At 52.1% G+C, this 26,389-nt stretch overlaps 9 protein-coding genes across 9 annotated transcripts; 6 read left to right on the forward strand and 3 right to left on the reverse strand.

Annotated features, from left to right (window-relative positions):
• Positions 1-539: 539 nt before the first annotated feature.
• Positions 540-1,996, forward strand: M436DRAFT_13826 (uncharacterized protein; the record flags this gene model as incomplete). Its single annotated transcript, XM_013572894.1, has 2 exons — positions 540-1,319; positions 1,370-1,996. Coding segments are annotated over 2 exons (1,407 nt in total), but the record flags the coding sequence as incomplete, so codon positions are not given.
• A 1,815-nt stretch (positions 1,997-3,811) lies between these two features.
• M436DRAFT_80905 (ARM repeat-containing protein) lies at positions 3,812-6,750 on the forward strand (the record flags this gene model as incomplete). Its single annotated transcript, XM_013573353.1, has 7 exons — positions 3,812-3,851; positions 3,920-3,978; positions 4,039-4,845; positions 4,897-5,525; positions 5,579-6,128; positions 6,183-6,423; positions 6,476-6,750. 7 exons carry the CDS (start codon positions 3,812-3,814, stop codon positions 6,748-6,750), a joined length of 2,601 nt encoding a protein of 866 aa, XP_013428807.1.
• A 1,180-nt stretch (positions 6,751-7,930) lies between these two features.
• On the reverse strand, positions 7,931-9,475 carry M436DRAFT_80906 (protein serine/threonine phosphatase 2C; the record flags this gene model as incomplete). Its single annotated transcript, XM_013573354.1, has 1 exon — positions 7,931-9,475. One exon carries the CDS (start codon positions 9,473-9,475, stop codon positions 7,931-7,933), a length of 1,545 nt encoding a protein of 514 aa, XP_013428808.1.
• Positions 9,476-10,057: 582 nt separating this feature from the next.
• M436DRAFT_44225 (cell division cycle protein-like protein Cdc20) lies at positions 10,058-11,860 on the reverse strand (the record flags this gene model as incomplete). The annotated part of the gene is made up of 1 exon (XM_013573100.1): positions 10,058-11,860. The coding sequence occupies one exon, from the start codon at positions 11,858-11,860 to the stop codon at positions 10,058-10,060; it is 1,803 nt and encodes a 600-aa protein (XP_013428554.1).
• A 665-nt stretch (positions 11,861-12,525) lies between these two features.
• On the forward strand, positions 12,526-14,554 carry M436DRAFT_9604 (uncharacterized protein; the record flags this gene model as incomplete). The annotated part of the gene is made up of 2 exons (XM_013572887.1): positions 12,526-12,835; positions 12,888-14,554. Coding segments are annotated over 2 exons (1,977 nt in total), but the record flags the coding sequence as incomplete, so codon positions are not given.
• A 1,582-nt stretch (positions 14,555-16,136) lies between these two features.
• On the forward strand, positions 16,137-17,088 carry M436DRAFT_43648 (putative 14-3-3 family protein ArtA; the record flags this gene model as incomplete). The annotated part of the gene is made up of 4 exons (XM_013572981.1): positions 16,137-16,197; positions 16,250-16,556; positions 16,612-16,924; positions 16,981-17,088. The coding sequence occupies 4 exons, from the start codon at positions 16,137-16,139 to the stop codon at positions 17,086-17,088; spliced, it is 789 nt and encodes a 262-aa protein (XP_013428435.1).
• A 2,637-nt stretch (positions 17,089-19,725) lies between these two features.
• On the forward strand, positions 19,726-20,625 carry M436DRAFT_44182 (uncharacterized protein; the record flags this gene model as incomplete). Its single annotated transcript, XM_013573092.1, has 1 exon — positions 19,726-20,625. One exon carries the CDS (start codon positions 19,726-19,728, stop codon positions 20,623-20,625), a length of 900 nt encoding a protein of 299 aa, XP_013428546.1.
• A 280-nt stretch (positions 20,626-20,905) lies between these two features.
• M436DRAFT_80911 (uncharacterized protein) lies at positions 20,906-21,595 on the forward strand (the record flags this gene model as incomplete). Its single annotated transcript, XM_013573355.1, has 1 exon — positions 20,906-21,595. The coding sequence occupies one exon, from the start codon at positions 20,906-20,908 to the stop codon at positions 21,593-21,595; it is 690 nt and encodes a 229-aa protein (XP_013428809.1).
• Positions 21,596-23,713: 2,118 nt separating this feature from the next.
• M436DRAFT_43568 (uncharacterized protein) lies at positions 23,714-25,815 on the reverse strand (the record flags this gene model as incomplete). The annotated part of the gene is made up of 4 exons (XM_013572969.1): positions 23,714-24,941; positions 25,043-25,130; positions 25,209-25,299; positions 25,357-25,815. The coding sequence occupies 4 exons, from the start codon at positions 25,813-25,815 to the stop codon at positions 23,714-23,716; spliced, it is 1,866 nt and encodes a 621-aa protein (XP_013428423.1).
• Positions 25,816-26,389: the final 574 nt, after the last annotated feature.

Below are 26,389 nucleotides of genomic sequence, written 5' to 3' on the forward strand. Positions count from 1 at the left end.
TAATGTGCTATGGAATTATATGATGATTCAATACTCCAAGAACATTGGCAGCGAGGAATGTGGATTCTCATCCCGTGTGTTGTGAAGTTCGTCACGCGTAAGACTGCAATCAGGAGACGTGGGCAGGAAACAGAGCAACATCGATTGAGAGTAGATATTTTGTGAAACAGAGCTCTGATTTGTCCTCATGTATTGTCACAGCCTCGATATCACTACTCGAGTACCTATCTGTCAGACTGTCACAGTGCGAGGAGTGCGAGGATCGCAAGCAGTACCGAAATAGGAATGGCGGTCTTGTGCGACGGATGGGGAAGGTGGCTGGGCGATCTCACAGTGACGTTGTGGTGGAAAAGTTGGAGAGGCAGAGCTGCCCTTGGATTTCTACGCGACACACGCGCCCTCTTGGTCACATCTTCTTCCTTCTCAACACGCTCATCATCAAACTCGAGTCCAGAAGATCACAGGCCATGCTGTGTGCATAGTCATCCACATTACTACCGCTCTTCGCTCCGTCTCACCCCATCATTGACTCGTCGCGTCGCGTGCGCTCCATCACCATGTCGGGCCCCTCCATCCACTTCACCCTCCCCGACCCGTCGCTCTTCAAGTTTCCGCCGCACAATCTCCCCGCTGCTCTTCCTCCTCCGTCCGACGAGGCTACCTGGAAGTCGCCCTTCCCTATCGACTTCGATGTCTACAATCGCGCTTTGGACGTAAAGGTCCCTATTACCATCGCGACTATCTATGTCATCACTGTCCTCGGCATCAACGCCTACAACAGACGCCAGGGAAACAAGCCATGGGCCATCAGTAAGACCCGCGCTTTCAAGCTCTTCGTCGTCCTGCACAACGTCTTCTTGGCCGTCTACTCTGGTGTTACCTTCTACGCCATGTGCCGCGCTATCAACGCTACCTGGCCCGGACTTGACAACAGCGCTGGTCTGGCTGGTGTTGCCGATTCTCTATGCAAGATCAATGGTCCCCGCGGTCTCGGCGATGCTGTTCACTACAACGCAACCTCCAACGTCTGGCAAACTAAGAATGCTCTGATCAAGCTGTTGCCTGAGGGAACTCCTGACTCTACCGATGTTGGCCGTCTCTGGAACGAGGGTCTTGCATTCTGGGGTTGGTTCTTTTACCTGTCCAAGTTCTACGAGGTTGTCGACACCATGATCATTGTCGCAAAGGGCAAGAGAAGTGCAACCCTCCAGACATACCACCACGCAGGCGCCATGTTGTGCATGTGGGCCGGCATCCGTTACATGTCCCCTCCCATCTGGATGTTTGTCTTCATCAACTCCTTCATCCACACTCTGATGGTAAGTAATCAACACCCATGAAAGAGAGCGCAAAGCTGATCGTCATGTAGTACACTTACTTCACCCTCTCTGCTGTCAACATCCGTGTGCCCAACGCTCTGAAGCGTACTTTGACCAGCATGCAGATCACTCAATTCGTCTTTGGTGCCTCTTATGCCGCCATCCACTTGTTCGTCAAGTACGACATTCCTATCGCGACCGCATACAGCATCTTCCACCCTATCTCTTCCGCTGTTGCAAAGGCTTCTTCGACCGCTTCCAGCGTTGTCTCAGCCGAGACCTACGGCGCAATTCTTCGTCGTATTCTTCTCCGTGCTGCTGGCGATGAAGGTGTTGCTGAGAACGTCCGCGACAGCCAGGGCAACATCATCATGGAAAAAGCACAGGAGGCCATTCAAAAGTACCATGAGGAGACCCGCTACAGAACCGACTACGCTACCATCAACTGCCTTGACACCACTGGTCAAAGCTTTGCTGTTTGGTTGAACATCCTCTACCTCTTCCCCTTGACTATCCTCTTCGTTCGTTTCTTCGTGCGCGCCTATGTGTTCCGCAGCGGTTCGAACAAGTCGAAGAGCAAGCGCCAGTCTATTAGCCGCGCAACCAAGGATGCCGCACATGGAACCAACCGCGAAGTTGAGCACGCTGGCAAGGTAGTCGAGAAGAAGCTTAGCCACCTCCCTGAGGATCTTGCAGCTGCTGAGAAGAGAATTGAAAAGAAGCTTGGCCATCTGCCAGAGGACTTGAAGACCGCAGAGAAGAAACTTCAAGACAAGCTTGGTCACTTGCCCGAGGAAGTCAAGAAGGACCTCCAAGCCCTTAAGGATGGCAGACTGCCTCGCTCCAACAGACCTGTTAGCGACCGTGTCGAGAGCTTCGAGCGCAAGATGACTCCTACCAAGAAGGACGCCAAACAGATCAAGGAAGAGGCCGCCGACAACCTGGACGAGCTGAAGCAAAGAGTGAAGAAGGAGACCAGTGACAAGAACGAGTCTGCTAAGGACAGCGCTCCCGAGTCGACCGATGCACCTGCTACACCCAGCAAGAAACAAAAGAAGAAGAAGAACAAGAAGAACAAGAACAAGCAGGCTACCAATGGCGCCGATAATGTCGACGACCACACGGATGCCGCTGACTCTGGTTCTGAACACGAACATACCGAGCCCGAGAGCTTCGCCGATGCATTGAAGGAGAATCTGAAGAAGGAGGGAGAAACACAAGATCTCAAGTCCGAAACAGACAAAGCTTAGAAAGCATGCTGGGGACGCATAAGCGAGCCGAACCTCGTCGTCGACGAACCGGATCACACAAAGGAGATTGAAGATTGTCGGCCTCTTCTAGAGTAACGAAAGGCTACAAGGAAAGACAGACTTGGTGATAGCCGGAATTTCTATTTAGCTGGAGCGGCCGCACTGTATTATAAACCATTACTGTATTCGCAGATAGCAATGAAGCAACGAACCATCCCATACTCGTACGACATGTTTGGAGTTATATGTGAAGAACTCAGTATCGACACGATCATAGTGGTATGTATAAGGTGTTTCAGAATAGTATAAGATGCTGTGCTCTTTTGACCCAGTGATTGCCCGGACGACAGAAAGTGGCTGAGACGAAGACGGGACTACTGTCAAGCTTGCTCGCAGCCCCACTGCTCAAAAGAAAAAAATCGTCATATCGTGCCGTTCTAGAAAACATACTAGAGCCAGGTGAGAAGAGAACAGCAAAGGACCGAGTGATGGTATTTGCTAATGATGGTGGTGGCCGTGAGGGCGGACCACTGTCACCGCACTGTTTACTGGTCTGTGCCATTTGTTTACAGAAAGCCCTTCCATGAGGGGTCAGCCTGGCGACGACCTCAATCGAGGGAAATCTCTCAGGAACAGCAGTGTTTAGAGACCCTGGATGGTGATGATAGGACGTTTCGAAAACGACAGACTATAGGATAGTGCAGCTGTCTATTTCTGTGCTCAAGTCGAACGAGCATGCTGGTACAAAGATGTCAAGGTGTCACTCTGCTTTCCTTCATTTTTGTCTTGGCTTTTCGGTGACGACAGCGTTCCTTCCATTTCTACGGAACGTCTGGAGTCGTGTGAATCAGAAGCAAACAGAAGTTGGAAAGAGAGTGTTATAAGAAAGATGGCAAGCGACGAAAGGCTGTATTGTGTAGATAGTGTATAACTGGATGGAACAAGAAATACAAAGGGTGAGCGGAATGCAGTGGTTCCTGAGTTTGGGTTGGATAGAGTGAAGACACTTTGAAGCGGGCTGCTGTTCGTGTCCCAGGGTCCCACTTGCACCTGCCGGCGATTTTCATTCCGACCGCGAACCAGGAAAAGCAGCTGCTCCCCTTAAACATCGCTTCCTCCGCCACGACCTACTTACTACACATTCCTTCCTTCTCTATCCACGACGTCCTTGTAGCCAGGCCAGGTCAGCCTGTTTAATTCTTTTCCTTGCACGCCTCTTACCTGTCACGAATTGCGCAAATCATGGATGCCTCAGCGTTGCTTTCGGCGACTCTGTCGCCTGGTAAGTTCATTCCTCGACCGCGCTGCTCGTCGTCTACAGTGGCTCGACACTATGCTGACGCCCCATAGACACCCAAGTCAGAACCGCTGCCGAAGCGCAGCTCAACCAGGCCGCAGAGGCCAACTTCGTACGTATTTGACAGTCTCTTCACAGCCTTCCGGGCACGTGCTGACATGCAGATGACTAGTCTGGATACCTCACACATCTGTCACAAGAACTCGCCAACGAGCAAGCACAACCTCAAGTGCGCATGGCCGCCGGTCTTGCCTTGAAAAACTCCTTCTCCGCCCGTGAATACACCCGCCTGCGCGAAGTACAGAACCGATGGATCCAACAGGTCGAGCCGGACGTCAAGCAATCGATCAAGGCTCTCGCCCTCCAAACACTAAAGTCAAACGACTCCAGATCAGGACAGTCAGCAGCTCAATTCATCGCCTCTATCGCCGCTATCGAGATTCCCCGCGAGCAATGGCCCGAGCTCATGCCCACCTTGGTGCAGAACGTTGGCGAGGGTGCCGACCACCAGAAGCAGGCATCGCTCACCACTATTGGTTTTATCTGCGAAGCTGAGGACCAGGACCTTAGAGATAGTCTCTCTCAGCACTCCAACGCCATCCTCACCGCCGTCGTCCAGGGTGCCAGAAAGGAGGAGCCTAACCCCGACGTCAGAAATGCCGCCATCACTGCTCTGGGAGACTCGCTTGAGTTTGTCCGCACCAACTTCGAGAACGAGGGCGAGCGCAACTACATTATGCAGGTTATCTGCGAGGCCACCCAAGCCGACGACAACCGCATCCAGCAAGGCGCATATGGTTGCTTGAACAGAATCATGGGTCTTTACTACGACAAGATGCGTTTCTACATGGAGAAGGCCCTCTTCGGTCTGACCATTCAGGGCATGAAGAACGATGAGGAGGATGTTGCCAAGCTCGCTGTCGAATTCTGGTGCACTGTCTGCGAGGAGGAAATCTCCATCGAGGACGACAACTCTCAGGTACGTGACGGAACCAGAGAAGATCTAGAATGCAAGCTAACAGATGACTAGGCTACTGCTGAGGGCTCCACAGAGATGCGCGAGTACTTCAACTTCGCCCGCATTGCAACCCCTGAGGTGGTTCCCGTTCTGCTCGAGCTGCTTGCCAAGCAGGACGAGGATGCTGCCGACGATGAGTACAACATCTCTCGCGCTGCTTACCAGTGTCTGCAGCTCTGGGCCCAGACCGTCGGTGGTGTCATCGTCCCCGCAGTTCTCCAGTTCGTTGAGAAGCACCTTCGCTCCGAGGACTGGCACTACAGAGATGCTGCCGTCTCTGCGTTCGGCGCCATTATGGAGGGACCCGATGAGAAGGTCCTCGACCCCCTGATCAAGCAGGCTCTCCCTGTCATGATTGGCATGATGGAAGACCCCGTCCTCCAGGTTAGAGACTCGGTGGCCTACGCCCTTGGCCGTATCTGCGAGACATGCTCCGACTCGATCGACCCCACCACCCACTTGCAGCCCTTGATCAGCTCGCTCTTCAACGGTCTGTCCAGCCACCCCAAGATGGCTTCGTCCTGCTGCTGGGCTTTGATGAACCTTGCCGATCGCTTTGCTGGAGACCCGGGTTGCCAGGAGAACGCTCTGTCTGCTCACTTCCAGAACAGTGTCACCCACCTTCTGCAGGTCACCGAGAGGTATGGACGATGAGTATTGTTATGTCTTTGGATCCAACTGACGTGTTATGTAGAACCGATGCCGACAACCAGCTCCGCACCGCTGCTTACGAGGTCCTTAACGCTTTCGTCACCAACTCGGCCAACGACTCTCTTACCATCGTCGGTCACCTTACCAACGTCATCCTTGAGCGTCTGGAGTCCACTGTCCCCATGAGCCAGCAGGTTGTCAGCGTGGATGACAAGCTCATGCTTGAGGAGATGCAGACCAGCTTGACCAGTGTTGTCATTGCCATCATCCAGCGTCTTGAGACCGAGATCAAGCCCCAGGCCGACCGTATCATGCAGCTTATGCTTCAACTCCTCAACACCGTTGGTCCCAAGTCCTCGGTTCCTGACACTATCTTTGCCGCTGTCGGTGCTCTCGCCAGTGCTGTCGAGGAGGACTTTGCCAAGTACATGGAGGCCTTCGCTCCTTTCCTGTACACTGCTCTCGCCAACCAGGAGGAGCCTGCCATTTGTGCCATGGCTATCGGTCTCGTCAGCGACATCTCGCGTGCCTTGAACGAGAAGATCCAGCCATACTGCGATGCCCTGATGAATAACCTTCTCAACGACCTTCGCGTAAGTCTAGCGAACCATCCGGAATTCCACTACTTTTCTGACGAATTTTGACAGAGCTCGACGCTCGGCAACCAATTTAAGCCCGCCATCCTCCAGTGCTTCGGTGATATTGCTCAGGCGATTGGCGGTGCCTTCGAGACCTACCTCTCGGTCGTCGCCCAGGTCTTGCAGCAGGCCGCTTCCATCAACGTTCCCGACACTTCCTTCGAGATGCTCGACTATGTCGTCACTCTCCGCGAAGGTATCATGGATGCCTGGTCGGGTGCCTTTATGGCCATGAGAACTGGCGGCAAGAGTGAGTTTTGATGTAGATTCCACGTGCTTTCGTGATGCTAACTATATCGTAGGCCAACTGTTGGCTCCTTACGTTGAGTCGGTCTTCAGCCTCCTGCAGACCATCTTCCAAGACCCCAACCGCTCCGAGGCTTTGCTTCGCACCAGCATGGGCGTCATTGGTGACTTGTCCGAGACATTCCCTGACGGCGAGTACAGCGCCTCGTTCAGCCAGCAGTGGGTTACAAACATGGCTCGCGAGGTTCGTGCCAACAAGGAGTACTCTCAACGTACTCAGGACACCGCTCGCTGGGCTCGCGAGCAGATCAAGCGTCAATCTGGCAAGTGATCACGTCAAACATTTTCTTTCAAAGTCATTGCTAATTACGAGTTTGTAGCCGCTGCTGCCAACGTTCAGATGTCCTAGGAGGACCCCTATGGCACAGAAACGACAGATATCAGACACCCCTATGGCAAAGGACCGACAGATTCTAGACACTCCTCTTTCCTGAGGAAGATCTTCTGAGGGCACACGGAAGCGCCGTCGATATCAGCATCATCTATCTGAACTCGGCGCGAAGACTGCGAGACAAAGCATCGACGCTCCGACTCACTCCCCACGAGCTCCAGTCCGCACTTTATATGAGGCGGACTCAAGTGCAACACTTCAAACAACTGCATAGCAGACTAGGGGCCACGTTTTAGGTTGCAGAAGAGCGAGGAGGAGGAAGGCGAAGAAGCTTCGGAGAAAGCTGCACAAGATGCGCGGCGCGTTATCAAATCAGATTGCAGGTCCTACGCACCACCCTACACCCCCAACCCTGACCCACGATACACCATACCCACACCTTATCACAACTTCCCATCCAACATCATCATCACCACCCACCCCCTGTCTAATGAAAAGACTTCATGTATGCGCACCATCATGTAAGGGAGGACTAGACTTTTTTCTGCTCACACTCTACCGAGGAAAGTGTTGGGCAACTTTGATATGAGCTAGTACCTAGATCCCAAGACATCCCCCTCGAAAGATTTCACGATACCCCCCAAATGCAAAACAAACATTCCAAACTTATGGTCTCTTCTCTGCGTGTAATGCGCTTGCTTTTCCCAGGACAAATTTGGACACGCAGCAGCAGCAGCAGAAACAAAGCGAAAAAAAACAGCTATAGACAAGTGAGAGTTTGCAACCCAGAGCAGAGCAGAGAGAGCTAAAGGAACAATTGTAGAAGTCATACAATGTAGGAGATGTCTGAAATAGAAAGTGCCATGCGCTCTCGCTATACGACCTTTGAAGAAAGAGATGCCTTGAGTAAATACCTGGTGTGAAAAGCATACCTCCTGAATTAAAAAAAATACTAGAAAAGAAATGCCCGAAACCCCCCCAATGAACGCCGCGACGTAGAAACTACAAACGGCATATATAGAATGGAGGATGAAGGCATGGAAGGTCGACGGAGTAGAGATGGAGGTGGAAGAGGAAAATGAACAGAGTAAGGAAGAGAGAGAGGAAGAAGAGCAGCCTCTCACTGTCTACTAGCCCTCGGATCCTCTGCCCTCTGCTTCTTCCACTCTCTGACTTCTTTTGTCCCGATACTACCACCACCGCCCTCGACCCTCCTCTCCCAACCCCCGAGCCGCACAACAATGGCAGTAGCATTGTCGCTCCTCACGCCTGCCACCTCTGTCGCAAACGTCGCTAGCTCTTTCGACGCTGACTCGGGCGTTCTGGCTTCCTTGACAATATCCACAATCTCTTGATCTTCGAGTGATGCGGTGACGCCATCACTGATGAGCACCAAGAAGGAATACTCGCTGGGATCCATATGGGTGAGAGTGATTTCCGGCTCGGCGGATACACCGATGCGTTTGGAGGATATATCGCCAAAGGAGCGCGTGTTTGCGAGACCTAGAATGCGTTCTTCGCCGAAGGAGTCGGTGACAAAGGTTGCGGCGAATCTGCGCAGGCGGGTTGCTTCTACGGGGGTAGAAGGGTGATGGTTTGTGGTTAAGGGCACTGCTTTGCCATCTGCAACTCGACAGAGTAGAATGCGAGTGTCGCCGCAATGGGCAGTGACGATTGTGGCTGGAGAGGCAGGGTTCCAGAAGGGCGTGGGTGTTGGTGTCGAGATGAGGGCTATTGAAGCAGTGGAACCGCCTTGGAAGCGTGTGTGGCCTCCTATGGGGCGATTGAGCACGTTGGAGAGGTTTTGGGAGGCGGGGCGGGCGGGGGAAGAGAGAATGTCATTGTCGTTTAGAGGGCGGTCGCTGAGGACGGGGTCGTCGGTGGAGGAAGGCAGCGAAGGTGTATGCTTTGAGGCTTGGGCGGCTGTGAAGTCCATATCCGCGTGGAGGAAGGCGTACATCAAGGTAGCGTGGATGGAGTTTACGGCAGTGGATTGCTCGTCCGTACTCGCTGTCGGTTTGAAGATACTAAAGTATTGAGGGCGGAAACGGCGAAAGTAGCCGCCTACAGTGTCTTTCCACGAGTTCACCAGATTGCGCTGGAGCTCCAGAAGTTGCTTGTGTCCATGATCCTCGGTCTCTTTCGAGTCTTGCAGACTACTCTCCATATGAAACTTTGCAGCAGATTCTTCGAGATAGGTGTGCAGTCGATCCCTCAAGAACTCTGAGCACTGAGCACCGCCATGGCCATCGAAGACTCCAAAGTAAAAGACCTGAGGGTCACCGCTTTCGCTCGCAGCACCATTGTTCTCTTGCAACTGCCTGTTCGCGCGGGTCAAACTGACGGGTTGACGTTTGGCGAAAGCAGGAATCTCGATGGTGCCGGCTTGATGCGTGTCTTCGTTGTGCGGACGTCCTCCTCTTAAACAAGTGGCTCCATAGTGATGTTTTGCCGACTTGAGCGGTATTCTGACGACAGTGGTATCGCGTCTTGCAGGCGACAGGATAGCGGGCTGTCTACCAGAGGTCTTGTCGTGAGGGGCGGCGACATGGCGCGGGAGCTTGTGGTTCGAGTCCGGGTGCAAGGATGATTGCGGCAGGTGAGTGACAAAGTAGTCGTGGAAGCCGCGTCGCCAGGTCCGTGTCGGGAGTGAACATGGTCTCATAGTGGCCTGCCAATGCACGAAGCCAATCAACTTCACGACATGGTGTTTAGGAGAATGATGAATCTTCTTTCTGTTACGGAATCCGCAGTCTCTTGCGTAAAACGCGGGCACGGCGGAGAAATGGAGCAAGCCCCAGCCTGCATCATCATACATCATCCATATCGGCCTGCCAAGATCCTGGAGACGCTTCCTTCAACCACTCCATACCATCTTCATTCCCGCCAGTCCGGTCGCCATCGGCTCAGACATGTCTCCTGATGCGTCTGAATCATACTATTCACACTTGAGAAGTGGCAAGCCAGGTTGAATATGGTAGTAGACTTTGAGTCCATCGATTAAAACACGAGTCGCCAACCGGCAGACTCCTATGACAAGATAAACATAACTTTGACAACACTAATCCCAAACTCCAAAATTGATTCCAGTCGTCTTTGTCCTTGTCCCTGATATACGAAAGTAGAAACCCCTAGGAGCATGCACCTCCCAGCAATGTCCAAAACTTACTCTGGCCTTTTGTTCCCACACTAAGAGAAAAAACAGGAAGAAGGCCATGTTCTTGTCAGACTCAACTCGTCGTCAAGCTCATCTGATGGTGGTGGTCTTGGTGAGAGATGCCTTGGCCGAGGCAGCACCCGATGCGCCAGCAGAAGAAGCACCAGCCTTCTTCTCGAACACCTTCCAGAACTTCAACGACTCGTCGGCAGCAGCAGTTGCAAGCATCTGACCGTCGGGGGACAGGCAAGAGTGAAGAACACGAGACTCGTGAGCAGGGATCTCGACGTTCTTGACAAGAGTGGGGTAAGACCAGATGCTCAGCGAGTTGTCGGGGAAGCCAGAGCAGCTGACAAGCTCCTTGTAAGAGGTGCTCCACTTGAGAGAAGTGACCTGGCTGCCAGTGTCGATGCTGTTGGTGCGAGCGCCAGAGGTCGTGTTCCAGAAGTGGATCATACGGTCGTGGGAACCACCACCAGTAGCGAGAAGGTTGGATTGCCAAGGGCACCAGGCGAGAGCCTTGACGGCAGCCTTGTGGTTGGTCTTCTGGAACTTGGGTGCGTTGAGCGAACGAGCATCCCAGATGCTGACGAGGTTGTCGTTGCCACCAGTGGCCAACTGAGCACCATCGGGGCGCCACTCGAGACCGCAGACCTCACCAGTGTGCGAGACAAGCTCGGCAACCTTGTGCTGGGCGATGCGGACATCGTGGTTGTAGACGAGACCGGAGCGAGCACCGGTGGAGAGAAGGTGCTTGTTCCAGCCCATGACGCCAACGCGGGTGTCGTGGCCGAACATGCTGCGGAGCTTGGAGCCCTCCTCGACGTCCCAGATCTGGACTTCACCCGTACCAAGACCGGCAGCGACATAGGCACCATCTTGACTCCACTTAACAGACGAGATGTAGGTGTCGGCGGGGCACTCGAGGAGAGAGTTGACTTCGCCAGACTCAGCCGACCAGACGTAGACGGAACGCTCGAGTCCAATGGCGACCTGGTTGCCAGAAGACCAGTCGAGGAGGTTGAGGTAGTAGTCATCAACAAGACCAGGTGCATCAAGAACACGCTCAGGGGCGGTTGCGACACGGCGGCGGAACTGGGTGGCAGCGGCAGTAGGCTTGAGAGGACGGTTGTACTGCGAGCGCAGGTCAATGGGTCTTGAAGACTCGGGAGCGGCAGGCTTGAAGGCCAGGATTCTCTGTCCGAGCGAGATGTCGCAAGCCTTGGCAATCTCATCCTGGTATGCGGCAGTCTTGGGAGAAGGCTTGTTGTGGGTCTTCTCGTCCTCGTCATCCTCAAGGTTCAGGCCGTCGAGGCCAAGAGCAGCATCAAGCTCATCATCGTGAGTTGAGCGTCTGCCAAGATCAAAGGCAGAAGAAGCAGAGGCAGCACCAGCGAGAACAGACTCGGCCGAAGACTTTGAGCGAGAGTGCTCCTTCTTCTCAATCTTATTCACACCAGAGTTGGTGATGGCATCCGAGTTGGTGCGGCTGGGGATGAAGCGGTCGGCCGAGGTGTAGCTGATCTTGGTCTTGCCAGTCTTGACCGTCTTGAGGTTGCGAGTTCTTGAAGGAGTAGCCTTAGTGGATGCTGAGGGACCGGTTCCAGTCAGGTTCCAGTCGCTGACGCCGAGTTCAAGGCGGCGAGGGGAGTTGTGAGAGACATGTCTGGCGATGTTTGACTTTGGCGAGTCACGGACGTTGGTCTTTGAGATAGAGCGCGAGAAGCGGGGGAAGAGGTTGCCGCGGTGGATAGACTCATCCTTGTCAAAGACAACGTTGCGCTGCTTGGGAGTCTGAGGCGAAGGGGTCAAGGGAGCGCGGCCACCAGCGAAGCGGGTTGAGAAGAGGCCATCACGACGCTTGATGGGCGTCATAACCGAAGGACTTGCCATATCTGCGGCAGTATGTGTGTTAATGTGATGCTGTCTGCAAAAGCCGTTAGATAAGAGATAGACAGAAAGTTGTGGAGAGGGCCAGCGTACAGATGTCTCAATGAAGAGCTCTGTTAGTATGGTTGCAGATATCTTGCAGTCGTCGTGGATGGTAGAGAGGTAAGAGGATGGTAAGGGTGCTTCTTAGAAAGCTTTTGAATAACGTGGAATGCAATTTCTGGGTTTGGGTTGTGAGGTGAGGAGATACAGAGAGAATGGTCGAGGGAGTGGTGCCCTTTATGGCTGTCTGCTTACAAGTGCAAACAAAGTTGGCACAGCAACCGCTCAGTCTGGGCGTCGTCAGCGAACGACGGCCGGCGTTAAAGACGAGACGCCCGACGACGCCGAGTTTGCTCGTTGGGACGACGACGAGGTCAGACTAAATTTATTGCCGTCTGTTCACCATCACGTCTTTGACGACGATCCGCGTCTGGCCCGTCTGCTTTCCATCGGACAGTCACTGTGCTGTGCATAGCTCTGCTCTCGAGACATAACTCTTTGTGCCGGTCACAGAACAAGCCCTCGCGACATTGTCACAGTAGTCAACCGCGAGTAACGAGAACGAGTTGGTCGGCGACGATATGGCTTCATCGCTTTCAAACCTCTCGGCTGCATCTCTGCCGCCTTCGTCGCGTCTGTCTACCGGCTCCACCAATACCTATGTCATGTCCACCTCTCCCAGATCAAGCCGCACCTACTCGTCGCGACGTCGCACCCACGATACCTACATGCCTACTATCATGACCACAGTGGGCCAAAGGCCTGCCTGTCTCGTGAATGCTTCCGTCACCTATGTTGGCAACGACCAGATCTACGCTTTCGGCGGCTTCGACCAGTACACGGACGAAGTCTACAACCATGTTCTCAGACTGGATCTGCAGGCCAAGCAATGGAGTCTGGTCGACAACTACGGTGACATTCCTGGCGTACGCATGGGTAAGCTTGTTACCTCCACCAACGCCCCTTGCATGTGCTAACGTTCGAATAGGTCATACTGCATGTCTCTGGCAGAACGAGAAGCTCCTTGTATTTGGTGGAGAGAACGAACACCGCTCCCACCTTGCCGACGTCATAATCTTTGATCTCAAGACAGCCCATTGGACCTCGCCTGAGGTTCAAGGCATTCCTCCCCGCGGAAGAGCCAGGCACTCTGCCGTCATCCATCAAGACAAGCTCTTCGTCAGCGGTGGTATGACTGGCCATGACAATGCAGTACTAGATGACATTTGCTATCTCGATCTCAAGACCTGGACATGGTCACGACCTTGGAAGTTTGTCCCCAGATACGACCATTCAACATGGATCTGGCGTGACAGACTCTGGGTGTCGGGAGGTATGACCGAAGACATGGAGCGTACGAGCGACATCTGGTGGCTCGACCTCAAAGGCATCCCTGCTTTCGAAGGCGCAAACCCTGCCGACGACATGTCTAGGTCCTCCATGTTTTCTCCAACTTCCGCTACTCCTCAGGCAGGTCCGACTGGTGCCTATGCTGCAAACTCAAGCAGTGTCCAGGTAAATCCAGGCTTCATGGTCCAACGTAATCCACCCATTGCGCCAGGCTCCATCTCTTCTCTTCGTTTCATCTCAAACCCCAACCTCCCTGTACAAAATGTAGGATACCATTTCCATGTCTTCTCGTCTGCATGCTTGCTCGACTTTGTCACCCCAGCGACACTCATGTCTGCATCCGAGACCAGCCTCTCGGCGTTCGATCTGGACTCTTTGCGTTGGCAAAAGCTGGCTGATGGAAAGGACATTTTCAACCCAAACTACCGTTGGCATTATTGCTGTCTTGATTCGGACGGCACACACGCCTGGCTGCTTGGATGTCCCAACTCACTCCCCAGAAACGCGCCGGACGCTGAAGAGTATCTAAGTGATGTTCTTCACCTTGACCTACGAAAGCTCGGCCTCCTCGGAAACAAGCTCACTCTGGAATCCCGATCTGTCCAACAGACACCGACTTCTGACAACCGAATTTCTTCGCACCTCTCCGCTATTGGCGCCGATCTTGCTCGTACATTCGATGTTCCTCCCGAGCAGGGCTCTGGCACTGATTTCATGATTACGGCCAACCCGGACGATGACTACGACCAGGATTATGATGGGGACAGTGTGAGATCTCACGAGAAACCTGCGAACGCCTCTCGACCCATCCATGTTCATCGCTTCATCCTTTCGGCGCGCTGGCCTCACTTCGCTCGCCTTTACAGTGCTCAGATGTCCGAGTTCCATACAAAGAAGATGCACATTCCAGAGCCGTATGCTGCGGTGCGCGCCTTCCTTTACTACCTCTACACGGACTCCATTGCACCTTCGTCCATCGTGAACTCTGCATCCCCATCACCCAGTCTCGAGGATGTAGCAGGCATGCTTGTCATGAGCAATATCTATGACATGCCACGCCTACATCATCTGTGTGTCGCAAGATTGGTTCGTGAGCTCGACATCCAGCACGCTGCTCTCATCTTTGACTGTGCGAGTGTCGCTCAAGAAACTTGGCTCAAGCGTCGTGCAGCCAGCTTCTGTATGACACATTGGGGACGTGTGGTGCGTACCGAAGGGTTCCGACGACTGTCGCGCGCTGCCATGCTTGAGCTTTGCGAAGAAGTGGATGCTGAAGGACGAGTAGTCGGTGGAGACGAGCTTGAAGCTGTGGGAGCACTTGGAGGCGCAAGACTCAGCACTCTCAGCAACTGGCCTGAAGGCAGAAAGAGAAGAATGAACTCCGAGAGCGGGCTCATGGAAGAGCTTGCTGACGAAGAAGAGGAAGAAGGTATGGAGGTTAATTAGTTGATGGACTTCGCTTTCGATTCAGATTGAGATAATGATTGACGATGGGTATTTCTATTCGAGCATGTATATATCTTGGGTAACTGGTTCACGGCGTACTTTAGCTATCAGCTTGCGCATTCGCGCCGGCAAGGAAAAGATTCAGGGGAAAGGTGTCAGACAGGCAGGACAATATTGTATCGAGTACAGAGTCAAACAAGTGTTTGCTATTCTTTCGAGTGCATCCGTGGCTATACACTTGGTTAAACGCTGAGCTCTCCTGGCAGAATGCACGACGCATGACAGGTCTAGAAGTGGATCTCAACGGCTAGCTACGGAACATACCCCATCTCGTGACCATCATCACACCGCACCGCAAGATTGGAATCAATATTGAGTGACTAGAACAAGATGTCCTTGGCATGAATCATCTGCTTCTAGAGCAGTGGCTCCTGAAAGCAGGGGTCTGGCGTCAGTCGGCAGAAGACGAGTCGTATGTAAACAAAATGCGCGCTTTGCATGTCGATCCTTATCGACGTGTTTCGATGATTTGCCGTGCGATTGAGGTCGTGTTCACGCGTGTTATGAGACTATCAAGCTGGCAGACGTCTATAGGACAGCAATCAAGCAGAGCAGAAGTTCTAAATCAGGATAGTCCGCGTCAATTGAAGCCCGACGGAGAACAAAGACGTGTCTGGTTCTGTGCGGGATGGCGCCTTGACAGAGGTGGAAAGTTCTAGTTGTCGAGCGGTGATTGGCTACATCATGTCGGGAGGTTGACAACCGCTCATCCCCAACTTCGCCCATCACAAGTGCCCCCCTCGACTTGTTCCCTCCACAAACAGCACCAACTTCACCTCTTTCCGCCAAAAAACCTCGCCGTTTCTACACCTTTTCGCTCCCCAAAAGGTAAGAACCTCCATCGTTCGTACCCTGCACACACAAGTCGAGCCAGATTACGTGCGAACACGAATACCCCCCTGCTGTCAGAGAGCTTGATGGACGCGTGGCTGGGCAAACACACCGAGAACCAACGACACGGCGCAATGGTAGCTCTTTCAAAAGCTGTCACCCCACGAGATCGCGACGAAAGAAGATGCTTCAAGCGAAGAAGGCGCGACCCAGAAGCTGTTCTGGTTGATGCGCTCACGACAACACCCGCCTGCCTCCGGACCTTCAGAGCTTTCGCCAGCGTCGCGACTGTCATCACAACCGATTTGCACGACTTGCTCGCGCTTTCCCATCTCCCACGATCTTTCACCGTGTTTGCCCGCAGCAAACTGTCACATGCCAGCGACTTTTGAGTCCATCTACTTTCACACCGCCCTGGCTCGCTTGCTCCACACTCTCCTCACAACTCTTCTCGGTTCACATCCTACCACACACTACAACAATGACTTCGATCCCAATCAGAAACGCTAACAGCATGTCCCACCAGACTTCATATCACAAATCATCAAAGATGGGTTACGAGGATTCTGTCTACCTGGCCAAGCTCGCTGAGCAGGCCGAGCGCTACGAGGGTAAGTCCACGATCTATCATCTACAGCATGCGCAAAGCTGATTCCAGTACAGAGATGGTCGAGAACATGAAGAACGTTGCTTCTGCCGACCAGGAGCTCTCTGTTGAGGAGAGAAACCTCCTTTCCGTCGCCTACAAGAACGTCATCGGTGCTCGCCGTGCATCCTGGAGAATCGTCACCTCCATCGAGCAAAAGGAGGAGTCCAAGGGCAACGAGCAGCAGGTCACTCTCATCAAGGAGTACCGCCAGAAGATTGAGGCCGAGCTCGCCCAGATCTGCGAGGACATCCTCGCCGTTCTTGACAAGCACCTTATCCCCTCTGCCCAGAGCGGCGAGTCCAAGGTCTTCTACCACAAGATGTTCGTATCTCCGCGCTACTCTCTGGTCAAGTCGAAATACTAATGCGCCTTACAGGAAAGGTGACTACCACCGTTACCTCGCCGAGTTCGCTCTTGGTGACAAGCGCAAGACCTCTGCCGACAAGTCGCTCGAGGCTTACCAGAACGCCACCGAGGTTGCCCAGACTGACCTCGCTCCTACCCACCCCATCCGTCTCGGACTCGCTCTGAACTTCTCTGTCTTCTACTACGAGATCCTGAACTCGCCCGACAAGGCTTGCCACCTCGCCAAGGCCGCCTTCGACGACGCCATTGCCGAGCTCGACACCCTCAGCGAGGAGAGCTACAAGGACTCTACCCTCATCATGCAGCTCCTCCGTGACAACCTCGTAAGCATTTCTTCAAATTCATCTTTCTCAGTAACGAAACTAATTGTTTTGACTAGACCCTCTGGACTTCGTCCGAGACCGAGCCTTCGGGTGACGCTGCCCCCGAGGCCAAGGAGTCCGCTGAGGCACCCGCTGCCACCGAGGAGACCAAGGCATCCGAGTAAATCGCAGTCAAACATACAAATTTCCTACCATTTCGTTGAAAATGGCGGATCACGTTATCATGGCAAATGTGAACAGTCAAACCCGGGTGTTGTCTCTTTCCAGCAGAACTCAATCATGGGGCGGGCCAAGGAGAGATGGTTCTTTTCTTTTTTCTTTTATCCTCTCAAGTCGATTTTCTTGTTTCTTAACCCCCCAAGTCTTTTATCCTCTCCTTTGCACGGTACCAGGACGGATCTTCGAAAGCTTCCTCTAGGGTCGTTGCGCGTGGGAGAGTGGCGCGGGTGAAATTTGGGGATGGGCGCCCAACAGTCAATTGAAATCATTAGATTCCATTTCACTACCTATTGTCTTTTGCTTGTTGTTTACTTGTGCTTGGTCTTGATCTCGATGTAAGAGTAGAGTCTGGCTTGTGATGATATATCAGCTTGTAGTCAAGCAAGCATGTTCTTCGCATTAAGGCGTGTCCGCTGTCGGAAGGGAAGTCCTCTACCCATTTCCTGTCGAAATCTCTATACTAATTACAAACAGTGGCCGATCCTCCCTCGCCATGGTGATCAAGCCTGCAAACCCCAGGCCTCACAACAGCACGTTAATTCAAGCTATCCACCACACGACTGCCTTCCCGGATTAGAGATGCAATCAAAAAGAAGCCACCAAGACAGAAACTCTTGGTGATCATAGCAAGCCCTTTTTGTCCTATATCCCCGATATGCAGTGTCCAAGCGCCAAATCCAGCTGGAGATGCACAGTGATTTCTGAAAGGAGATGACTTCCACAGAGAAAGCGGTCTCACAAGGTGTCTGTCTGCCTTGTTGCCAGTCTCGATCAATCTTTTTCCATTTTCTCAAATCACAATGCCATCAAGTTATGAATTCGACTGGCAGAGAGCTCACAGATGATCGCACGGTTCCAAACACTGGAATCCACTGCCACGCATGCCGGGCTCCCAGGTGTCTAGAACTTGCAGGAAGACAGGCGGAGAAAGGAGGCTGAGGAGGTCGCTGATGCCGCCGCTGTGGAGGCCATTGCTACTGGGACCTCTGTAGCTTTCATGGCTCTGTGCAGCCATTCATGGGACAGTCTTTAGTGTTCCAAATTCCTTCTTGGCTTCGGATTTAGCTTGCAGTGCCTCTGGTCTTTGGTCTTTGCCCTGCCGGCTTCCTTACATGCAGTCCGGTGTCGTTTGCTCGAAAATTCTCTAGGTCTACCGAATTGTCTGGGATACTGATCGTGCTCTTGCTCAGCACGTTGGGCATATGGTTGCTTCGATTGCTGTCGTACTACTCAGTTCAGAAGTATACTCGCGCAAACAACATACTCCCCCGGCACGATCTTGACAATCAGAAATTGATATCTGCTCGACCATGTCAATCTTCGAAGTCGACTACGAATACACATCTTCCAGTTGCAGCTAGTCTTTTGGCTAGTGTGCAGCAAATAGATATCATCTCTTTGTGATTGGTCGCTTGGATGAGTAGAACTGCGTTGGAGTTCGTGGCTTTCTCAGGCAAAACTTCAATCTTCAAGTTCGCCGCTGAGTAGCAGCAAAGGGGAAGCGCTTCCGAGCTCTTGCTCTATCGAGGTCGCGTGCCTCGAAAAGCGTATTTGACGGAGCTGATGAGATGGGCCAGGCGTTGGTCTCGACCCGATAGGTGATTCGGACTATAGCAGGTCTGACGTTGCTGAGCTGACAGAGAATGGTTGGCACATTATCCTCGTAAGCAACGAGAGCATTGAAACACATGATCGATCTGCTCTGCGGAAGCACAACTTGAGAGAAAGACACTGCACACGATGGTCGTTATGAGCTGTGGAGGAGCCTAGTATGGACGCCAGCGCCAAACGCCTGCTTAAGCCAACAAAAGACATGGCTGACCATGAAGACGAGGTAGGTGGGAGCGCGGGGTTTGCGGTTTTGCTTCCGTCTTGCTTCCGCTCTGCTTCCCATATCCATCGCACAGTCTGTGGTTACGATTGTGAAATATTCCGAGCACATGGAGTTGTCCGAGTGGGATGGTCGAGACAGGAGCAGCCGTCCTGGGCTTTCCTTGACCCGGATGTCATCTCTCACTGGCTGTCTCATCGACCCAAGTGTCGTAATGGCGGGCGATGGATGTGGGCCAGCCGCAGACCTTGTCGTTGTAGTTTCGACTTCTATTCTTGAACGCTGCTGACCACTTCTCATTCTCCGCCTTCACTGCTCCTCTTCGCAAATCTCAAGGCACTCACTTCCTTGATCTGATCTGTTTGGTGTCAAGACCCCATCGGCTTCTACCTGACTCGCTCTCTATAACTTGCCTAGTGCTTTCCACCACACATCAACACCTCAAAAGTCATCTAGCTACAGAATTCATACGAAGGTTAGTCTATCATGCAAATTCCTACGACATCTTGTCTAACAACACCAAGTACCTTTGACTGATTAAGCACTGCTGAACGTCGATTGTCTCGCAGCTTCACTGAATGGTGTATGAATTTCACCATCTTACTTCCTTAGTCCGCTTCAAGCCACTCCTCAAGTCAATCTCCGGCTCTCACGCACAACCAGCATCCTTGTTGCTTTGAAGTGTAAGACTCTCCCATACATCACCACTATCCTGTCTGACATCGCTCAGTGCATGTGCCAAACAAACGCGATGTCTGACCATCAAGAGTTTACTCCCGCGCAACTTGAACGCATCAAGAGCGCCGTCAACTCTGTCCTTATATCCACCAACGCACCGCACATGACTGGCACAGTCGTCAAAGACATTCTCCACAATCAGGATCTCATGATCGCTCTTCCTGCCCCGATCGTATCCATCGACAACTCATCACCTGTGAGTTTCATTCGGCTTCCGCCCGAGATCCGCAACACGATCTACCGATATTGTCTTATTGTTGGCGAAGTGTACCCAAGACCAAAGCACGACGAAGATGACCGTTTCAATTGTCGATCACACTTCGAGAGACCTCAGACTCAAATCTTTCAATTGTGTCGACAAGTATTCAATGAAGCAGCACCCATCTACTTCGGAGAAAACAAATTCATCCTCTCCTACGGCGTGTGGCCCTGGTTTCATCACGCAATCACTATTCGTGCTAAAAATACATCTGGGATGGCTCAGCGGCATCTGAGGTCTTTGAGTATCACCTTTGACCTCCGGGACGGTCAGAGTCTACCTTCTGCTCTTCAAACAAACAGCAATCACGACAACTTTGAGGCCAAGCTCTTCACCAGATGGTATGTCCTCGAAAAATCGCTGTGTCGTTTGATGAATCTGCAACTGCTTGAGGTTTCGCTGGAGAACTGCTACTGTGCTTTTTGCCACCGCCGCCTGGCAATAGCCGCTGCGGGTCATCTGGCGAGAGGTATCAGGATTTCCTCTGCTCGAGTGATTTTGAGAGGACTGGGCAGCAGTAAAGAAGCATCCTCGGTACAAGAGACCATTGATACCCTGGCCCGTACTCATGGCAGAGATGGATGGCATCCTGAATACGATGACGAGGATCCAAATGACAAGCTTAAAGTCGCATTCCGAGTGGTTAAGAAGTGAGCGGCGGTTCAACGATGCAGAACAAGAACTCACCGGAGCAGTCATGAGAGATGACGAACAGGAGACGATTTGCTTGCTTGTACCATAACACATCAGTCTCAATCAATATCAACTGCTCCTATGATGGCTTGAATCATCTGACCTCCCAAACATCAAAGTATGTGAGTTCTGCCATTCTAAAGCAGAACGGACTCGAGGACTGTGTTAGTATTCAAAAAAAGACTGACTCACTTTGGTCACATCCGCAATATAGAAACGATTTTCCCATGTTGTAGCAGATATGACGCCCTATATAGTTTTGGAAAGGGAGTTCAGGTTTGGCAAACACGCAGTACTGTACAGATACATTCAAGGTTTCTCGCCACGTGGGTCGGTGGCTCAAAGCAGCTTAAGAGTCATCACAGCTCTTTTCGCACAGTACTCAACATTTGGATCCTCGAAATTCCGAACATCTTTCGAGTCTCTCCTTCAAATCAAGATCAACCTTCGCCACAACCATGGACCCAAACTTCAACCTGACCCGACATCACCTTCCGACTCTACCGGCTTCCACCCATCCGGCCAATCTCTATTCGACCTCGCCCTACAAACTACAGCTAACAGTATCTTCGGCCTGGTCTCCATCAGCTTCGCCCCCAGAATCGCCCGCCACATCTTCCAGATGTACTCCAGATACAAAGATCCCTCCTGTTCATCCTCAGAAGCAACCAACTACGATTTCTTCTCCTTTATCCATGGTCATATCATACACGTCAACTGTTGGACCTTCAGCAGACTCTCAGATGCTGAGAAGATGGCGAAACTAGGCATCAGGGAGGAAGTCTCGGATGCGATACTGGATGAGAAGTTAAAGGGTGTGTTTGGGATGCAAAGCTTGGAATACTGGATCGAGGATACACTCAGAATCAATTACGCAACATTGCTGCGTTTGCAAGATCGAGTCGACAACGAAGAAATTGACTTGGGATAAGAGGGCTATCTTGAGCGCTACATCGTCCCCGGATCACTCCCAGAAGTAGAAGGGGATCACACTACACTCTACAAAGCCCTGTCATCTACTGACCCTCTTTTTCTCGAAGACGGGACCCTCAATATCTCTTCACTCACCTCTCCCCGCGGCAACGACTTCAACTCCTTGCACTCAGCAATTTACTTTTCACCACAACGCTCTATCGCAAAAAAATTTCGGGAGTACATTGCTCTACGCTGTCCCTTCACTTCTACCTACCTGCTCAGCATCGACATGCCTCATATTCTTCTTACCTCTTTGGAAACAGAAGAGTTATTGTATGGAGACAATTGGAAGCAATTCATATGGCACTGTAAATATAAGTCACCACTCCCGCAACACTTGGAAGTTTTGGAAAGTGCAGACTTGATCAAAGGACATGTATGCACCAAACCTCCTGCACAACTCGCAAGACTTGGGCACACAGATCTGGAGACAGAGGTCAGCGAGAGTGATGTTTTCGTGCTGCATGATGGGGAGAAAGGTATACAGTGGTGTTTCGACGAGGACAATTTTCGTGTGATTACGGAAGGGCTTAGGGGAAGCGGTAGAGTGCATATTGAGGTTTTCGAGCCTCTCTCTTGTGCGGAAGCATAGTTAGTTTGGAGTCTCAAATGTACAAAGGTGTCAATAAATAGGATCTTGTCCAAAGAGACACCCAAGATAAAAGAAGCATTGCTTCCCCTTGAAAAAAAAGTACTCTACACCTTCTCAGCCGAAGAGAAAAGATAACATCTCATTTTCGCTCGTCCACCTACTCGCGTCATTCTCTTTTCTTTTCCATTGCAGCTCCTCGTGTGTCCGCGATTCCAGTAGAGCAAGTTTGATGGGGGTCTAGCTCGTGATTCATGTTGGCGGTGAGGGTTTTTCAGCTGTGGGTTGAACCACGATGACTACTCTACACATGCCACAAGTTCTCTAGACCAAGAAACTCTTGCCACTGCTTTTCATCCTAATGGCCAGTCCCTGGGAGTACATCCAGGCATCCTAGAATCCTCAAAGCTCCTGGTACTCGCGACACCAGATCCAGAAGAAGATCTGATCGATCTTAGAAGCGTTCGCGAGCATCGAGAGCAGCAGCCGGGACAGCAGCGTCAGGCTCCTCAAGAGTCCCGTCACCACTGGACGATCTCATCGTTATGAGATTGTGTTTTCAGCCTCGAAAGCAGTCAGAGTAGCGAGCATGAGCAGCATGTGTGTCCTCATAAAGACGTCTTCGTACAGTCGGTATCCTCCAAAACTATCCCTTTGATTGAGGGGTTGCTTGTGCAGCTCAGCAGCATGATAGATTGGCACTACCTTATTACCGAGAGGAACATGAGGTAGTGACGACAATTGCTTGACCGCAAGGACCTTCAGTAGCCACACCTCGGTGCAGGAATCAACCGTGCATGTTCTTGGATTGCACAGTCACAGACTCGTCGCCATATGAGAGCAGGTCAACAATGACAATAGTGTTACATTTGGAATCTGTTCTTTCCTTGATTTCTTGTTATTACTTGAAAGCGTTTGAAAGAAGAAAGGGGGCCAAAACTAGCTAATACTCCCAAACATGCTTCTCGCTCCTGAGCTTGGAAAATCACTCGAACAGAGATAGTATGATGTAAAGTCCAACAGAAACAGATGACAACCAAGGAATGACAGGATGAGAATGCTTACCATGCTCTGTAAAAACTCATGGATGCTTTCCAGCCTTCAAACGTGATTTCCTTTGCTCTTTGCTCTGTCCTCTTTTCACTGCTCAGCCAAAACACAATAATTGCAAACAATGCGCTGTTTCCTCCATCTCCTTCCTCCCCTCATCAATCTTCCTTCTTCCCGGTCCTTCCATGCGATATAAAAACAGAATGTACCTCCCCATGAGAAGGTATAGAACGCCCCGAATAAAACAGACAGTAATCAAATAACATAGAATCTTGTCTCGTGTTGAACTCTCGAACGACCATTCAGGTTTGTGATGTGGTTGACGAATCCAGTGGTGTGGTTAAAGTATATCGATCGATATCGGTCAACGAGTGGTCGTCGTCGTGAATACACCTAGTACGGTGTCGTGTGTATTTAAGTCTTCTCTGGTGTTTTTCACTTCAGAGGACGTTCCAGCTGATTCAGCAAATCATCCAATTGGGACCAGTTTCCCTTGTCCATTGCAAACTTGCGGTGCTTGCGAGATTGGCAGTGGACGTCAAAGTCCTCGAACTTGTCTCTGCAGTTCTCACAGTATCCTGCCTTCATCTCACGTTCTACAACGACCTTCTTGCGGACCTGCTGAGTGCGACGAGACTTGGCTTTCTCCGCCTCGACCATTTCGATTTCTTCACGAATGTGTCCCAAAGTCTCTTGTGCCTTGCGCTTGGCCGCTCTTGGTGCTTGTTGGCGGTCTCCGTTGATGGCTGCGCGCATGTCGGTGAGGTATGAGGACTGCAGTGGCTCGTTGGAGTTTGCGCTGGCTCCTCTCTCCAATGCTCTGCGCTTGAGGGCAGTGATCTCCTTGCTCGCACCAACGTTACGGGTTCCAGGTGCTGTCGACGATATAGTCGATGAGACGATCTGCGAACGAATGGCGGATGTGATGTTTGAGGGCTGAACTCCGGACGCGACAGGTTCTCCTCCGATGAAACGAGGTGCTCCCCTCATGTTGGCCTGGGTACTGCCAAACAGCGCTGGCATGCTACCAGTATCCATGGAGGTTTGTCTCTTGTTAGGAATGCCCTTTGGTGGGTCCAGAGGCTTCACATGATCGTCGGCAACTTCAGTCGTGTCCTTGTCCTTGTTCTGGGGCTCGGCCTGTTCCTTTGGTTGAGATGTGGTGGCGGCCCGGCTGCGGGTGACAGGAACGCCAGCGGCCAGCTTGCGCTCCTTCTCGGCCTCGGCGGCCTTCATCTCCTCTGCCAGACGTAGCTTCTTGGTGTGTGAGGGATCTTCGACGAACGGACATCTTCCAATGGGGGTCAGACGGAACTGTGGCCACTTGCCCTCCTCCTTATGGGTGACCTTAGGGTAATCACGGACCATGACCGGACGAGTTCTCTCATCCATGTCGTGCACGTAAATGTAGTATCCTCGGAATTGGACCGAATCCTGAGCAGCGACAGCCAGATCACGATCGGCCGGACCAATGACCTTCTCATTCCGCAGAAGTGTTTGTAGATCTGGCTTCTCTCCTCTGCGCAAGGTTGAAGCAATGTTTCTTCTATGATCAGGTTGCTCACCAGTGTCAGTATCGAACATGGTAGTCATCATACGTTGAAGCTTCTCCAAAGCCCAAATTTTGATGCCAAGCTCTCTAGCCTTGGACAAGACATCGTTGCTCTGGACACCAAGCTTGCGTGGCTCGACAGTCTGAAGACTTTAGGTGTATAGGTTAGTATAGACAGCGATGAGGGAGGGGTGGGAAGAGTGGCAGCATACCTTTGGACGTTCGAAGTATGGTTACGCCCCTGCAGGCTAGCCTCGAGCAGGTCAGCAGTCTTCTTCTGAGCACCAGTCAAGGTCGAGTCTTGCGGACGATCGAGAAGAGAAGGATCGATGGTCTTGAGGGAGGCATGGTGCGAGTCATTCTTGGAGGTGCCATGACCATGATCAAAACTTGTCGAGGCAAGCTCTGGCGGGATAGGACGGGTCGTGACGACATGAGTGACGGAACGCGAGAAGAACTTTTCCTCTTTCTATCGGCCATAGTCAGTATACCATTGTGTACATGTGAGAGGATGGACAGAGCATACGGCGCCAAGATATTGAATCTGCCTCGAGACCTTTGTTCGAACGTCATCGGGTACACTCTCGAAGTAGAAGACGAACTGGGGGAAGGCCTTTCTGTAATGCCGTTGCCATTGACGGATGCTCTCGAGACTGTCGGCTGTTCTTTGTTGAGGCTTCTGTGCAGATGCAGGCTTCCTTGCAGCAGCCAATTTCCTTTCAAAGGCAGTGGGAGGGGCATTGCCAGGCTTCTTCAGGAAGAGTTGTGCATCCTTCTCTTGTGAGGCCAAGGACTGGCGGATCAAAGAACGCGGTTGTTGGTTCTCATCGTGGTCGAGTTCGAGGACTTGTTTCTTTAGAGGAGGCTGGCCAGCGTCACGCGGGTCCTGGGCTCGCGAGCGCTTGCCAGAGACGGGGTTGAGGGTACGAAAAGGAGAGTTGACGGCGTTGGAGTTGTTGGCCAGCGGGAGCCGCTTGCTGGTCATATTGGACACAGCTGACAAGGTGGCCATGTGTTGGTGGTGTGCTGGTGGTGCTGTCTCTGTGTGGTGGACGGCTCTGCACGCGACTCGAACGCGCTCTTACTGGCACATTGTGGCAGCGCGATCAAGGACAAGAGAGAAGGGGCTGAGGGTCAGTAGAGTCGTGGTTGATTGAACACAGGAGAAGAGAAAGGAGCGAATATGGACAGACAGCAACTGCAAACGCGACGAGTCTGGATGGATGTGGATGTTTTGATGTGTGCATGCTCTTTCCCCGAGCTTTGCACGCGCTCGAGCGACAACCTGTATGCACAACTCCCCGCCAATCGAGATTTGCTCTCAAACACACATCAACTCTCTCCAAGCAATTCTACTGTGTCCGTTTCCATTCCTGATCATAGTCTGATAGTCGCCTCGCTCTTTGCTCTGTCTATCTTGCTATTCCGGTCGTCGCGCATGGCTGCATTGCACATATCCACAACTTGTCACTCAAAAGCCTATCTGTATGCAGCCCCGGCAACTACATCATTCTGCACTAATTAGGGCCGTACAAATCTTAGCGCGTTCCACTTCTTTT

The sequence above is a fragment of the Aureobasidium namibiae genome (assembly GCF_000721765.1).
Source record: "Aureobasidium namibiae CBS 147.97 unplaced genomic scaffold scaffold_6, whole genome shotgun sequence".
Classification (NCBI taxonomy): domain Eukaryota; kingdom Fungi; phylum Ascomycota; class Dothideomycetes; order Dothideales; family Saccotheciaceae; genus Aureobasidium; species Aureobasidium namibiae.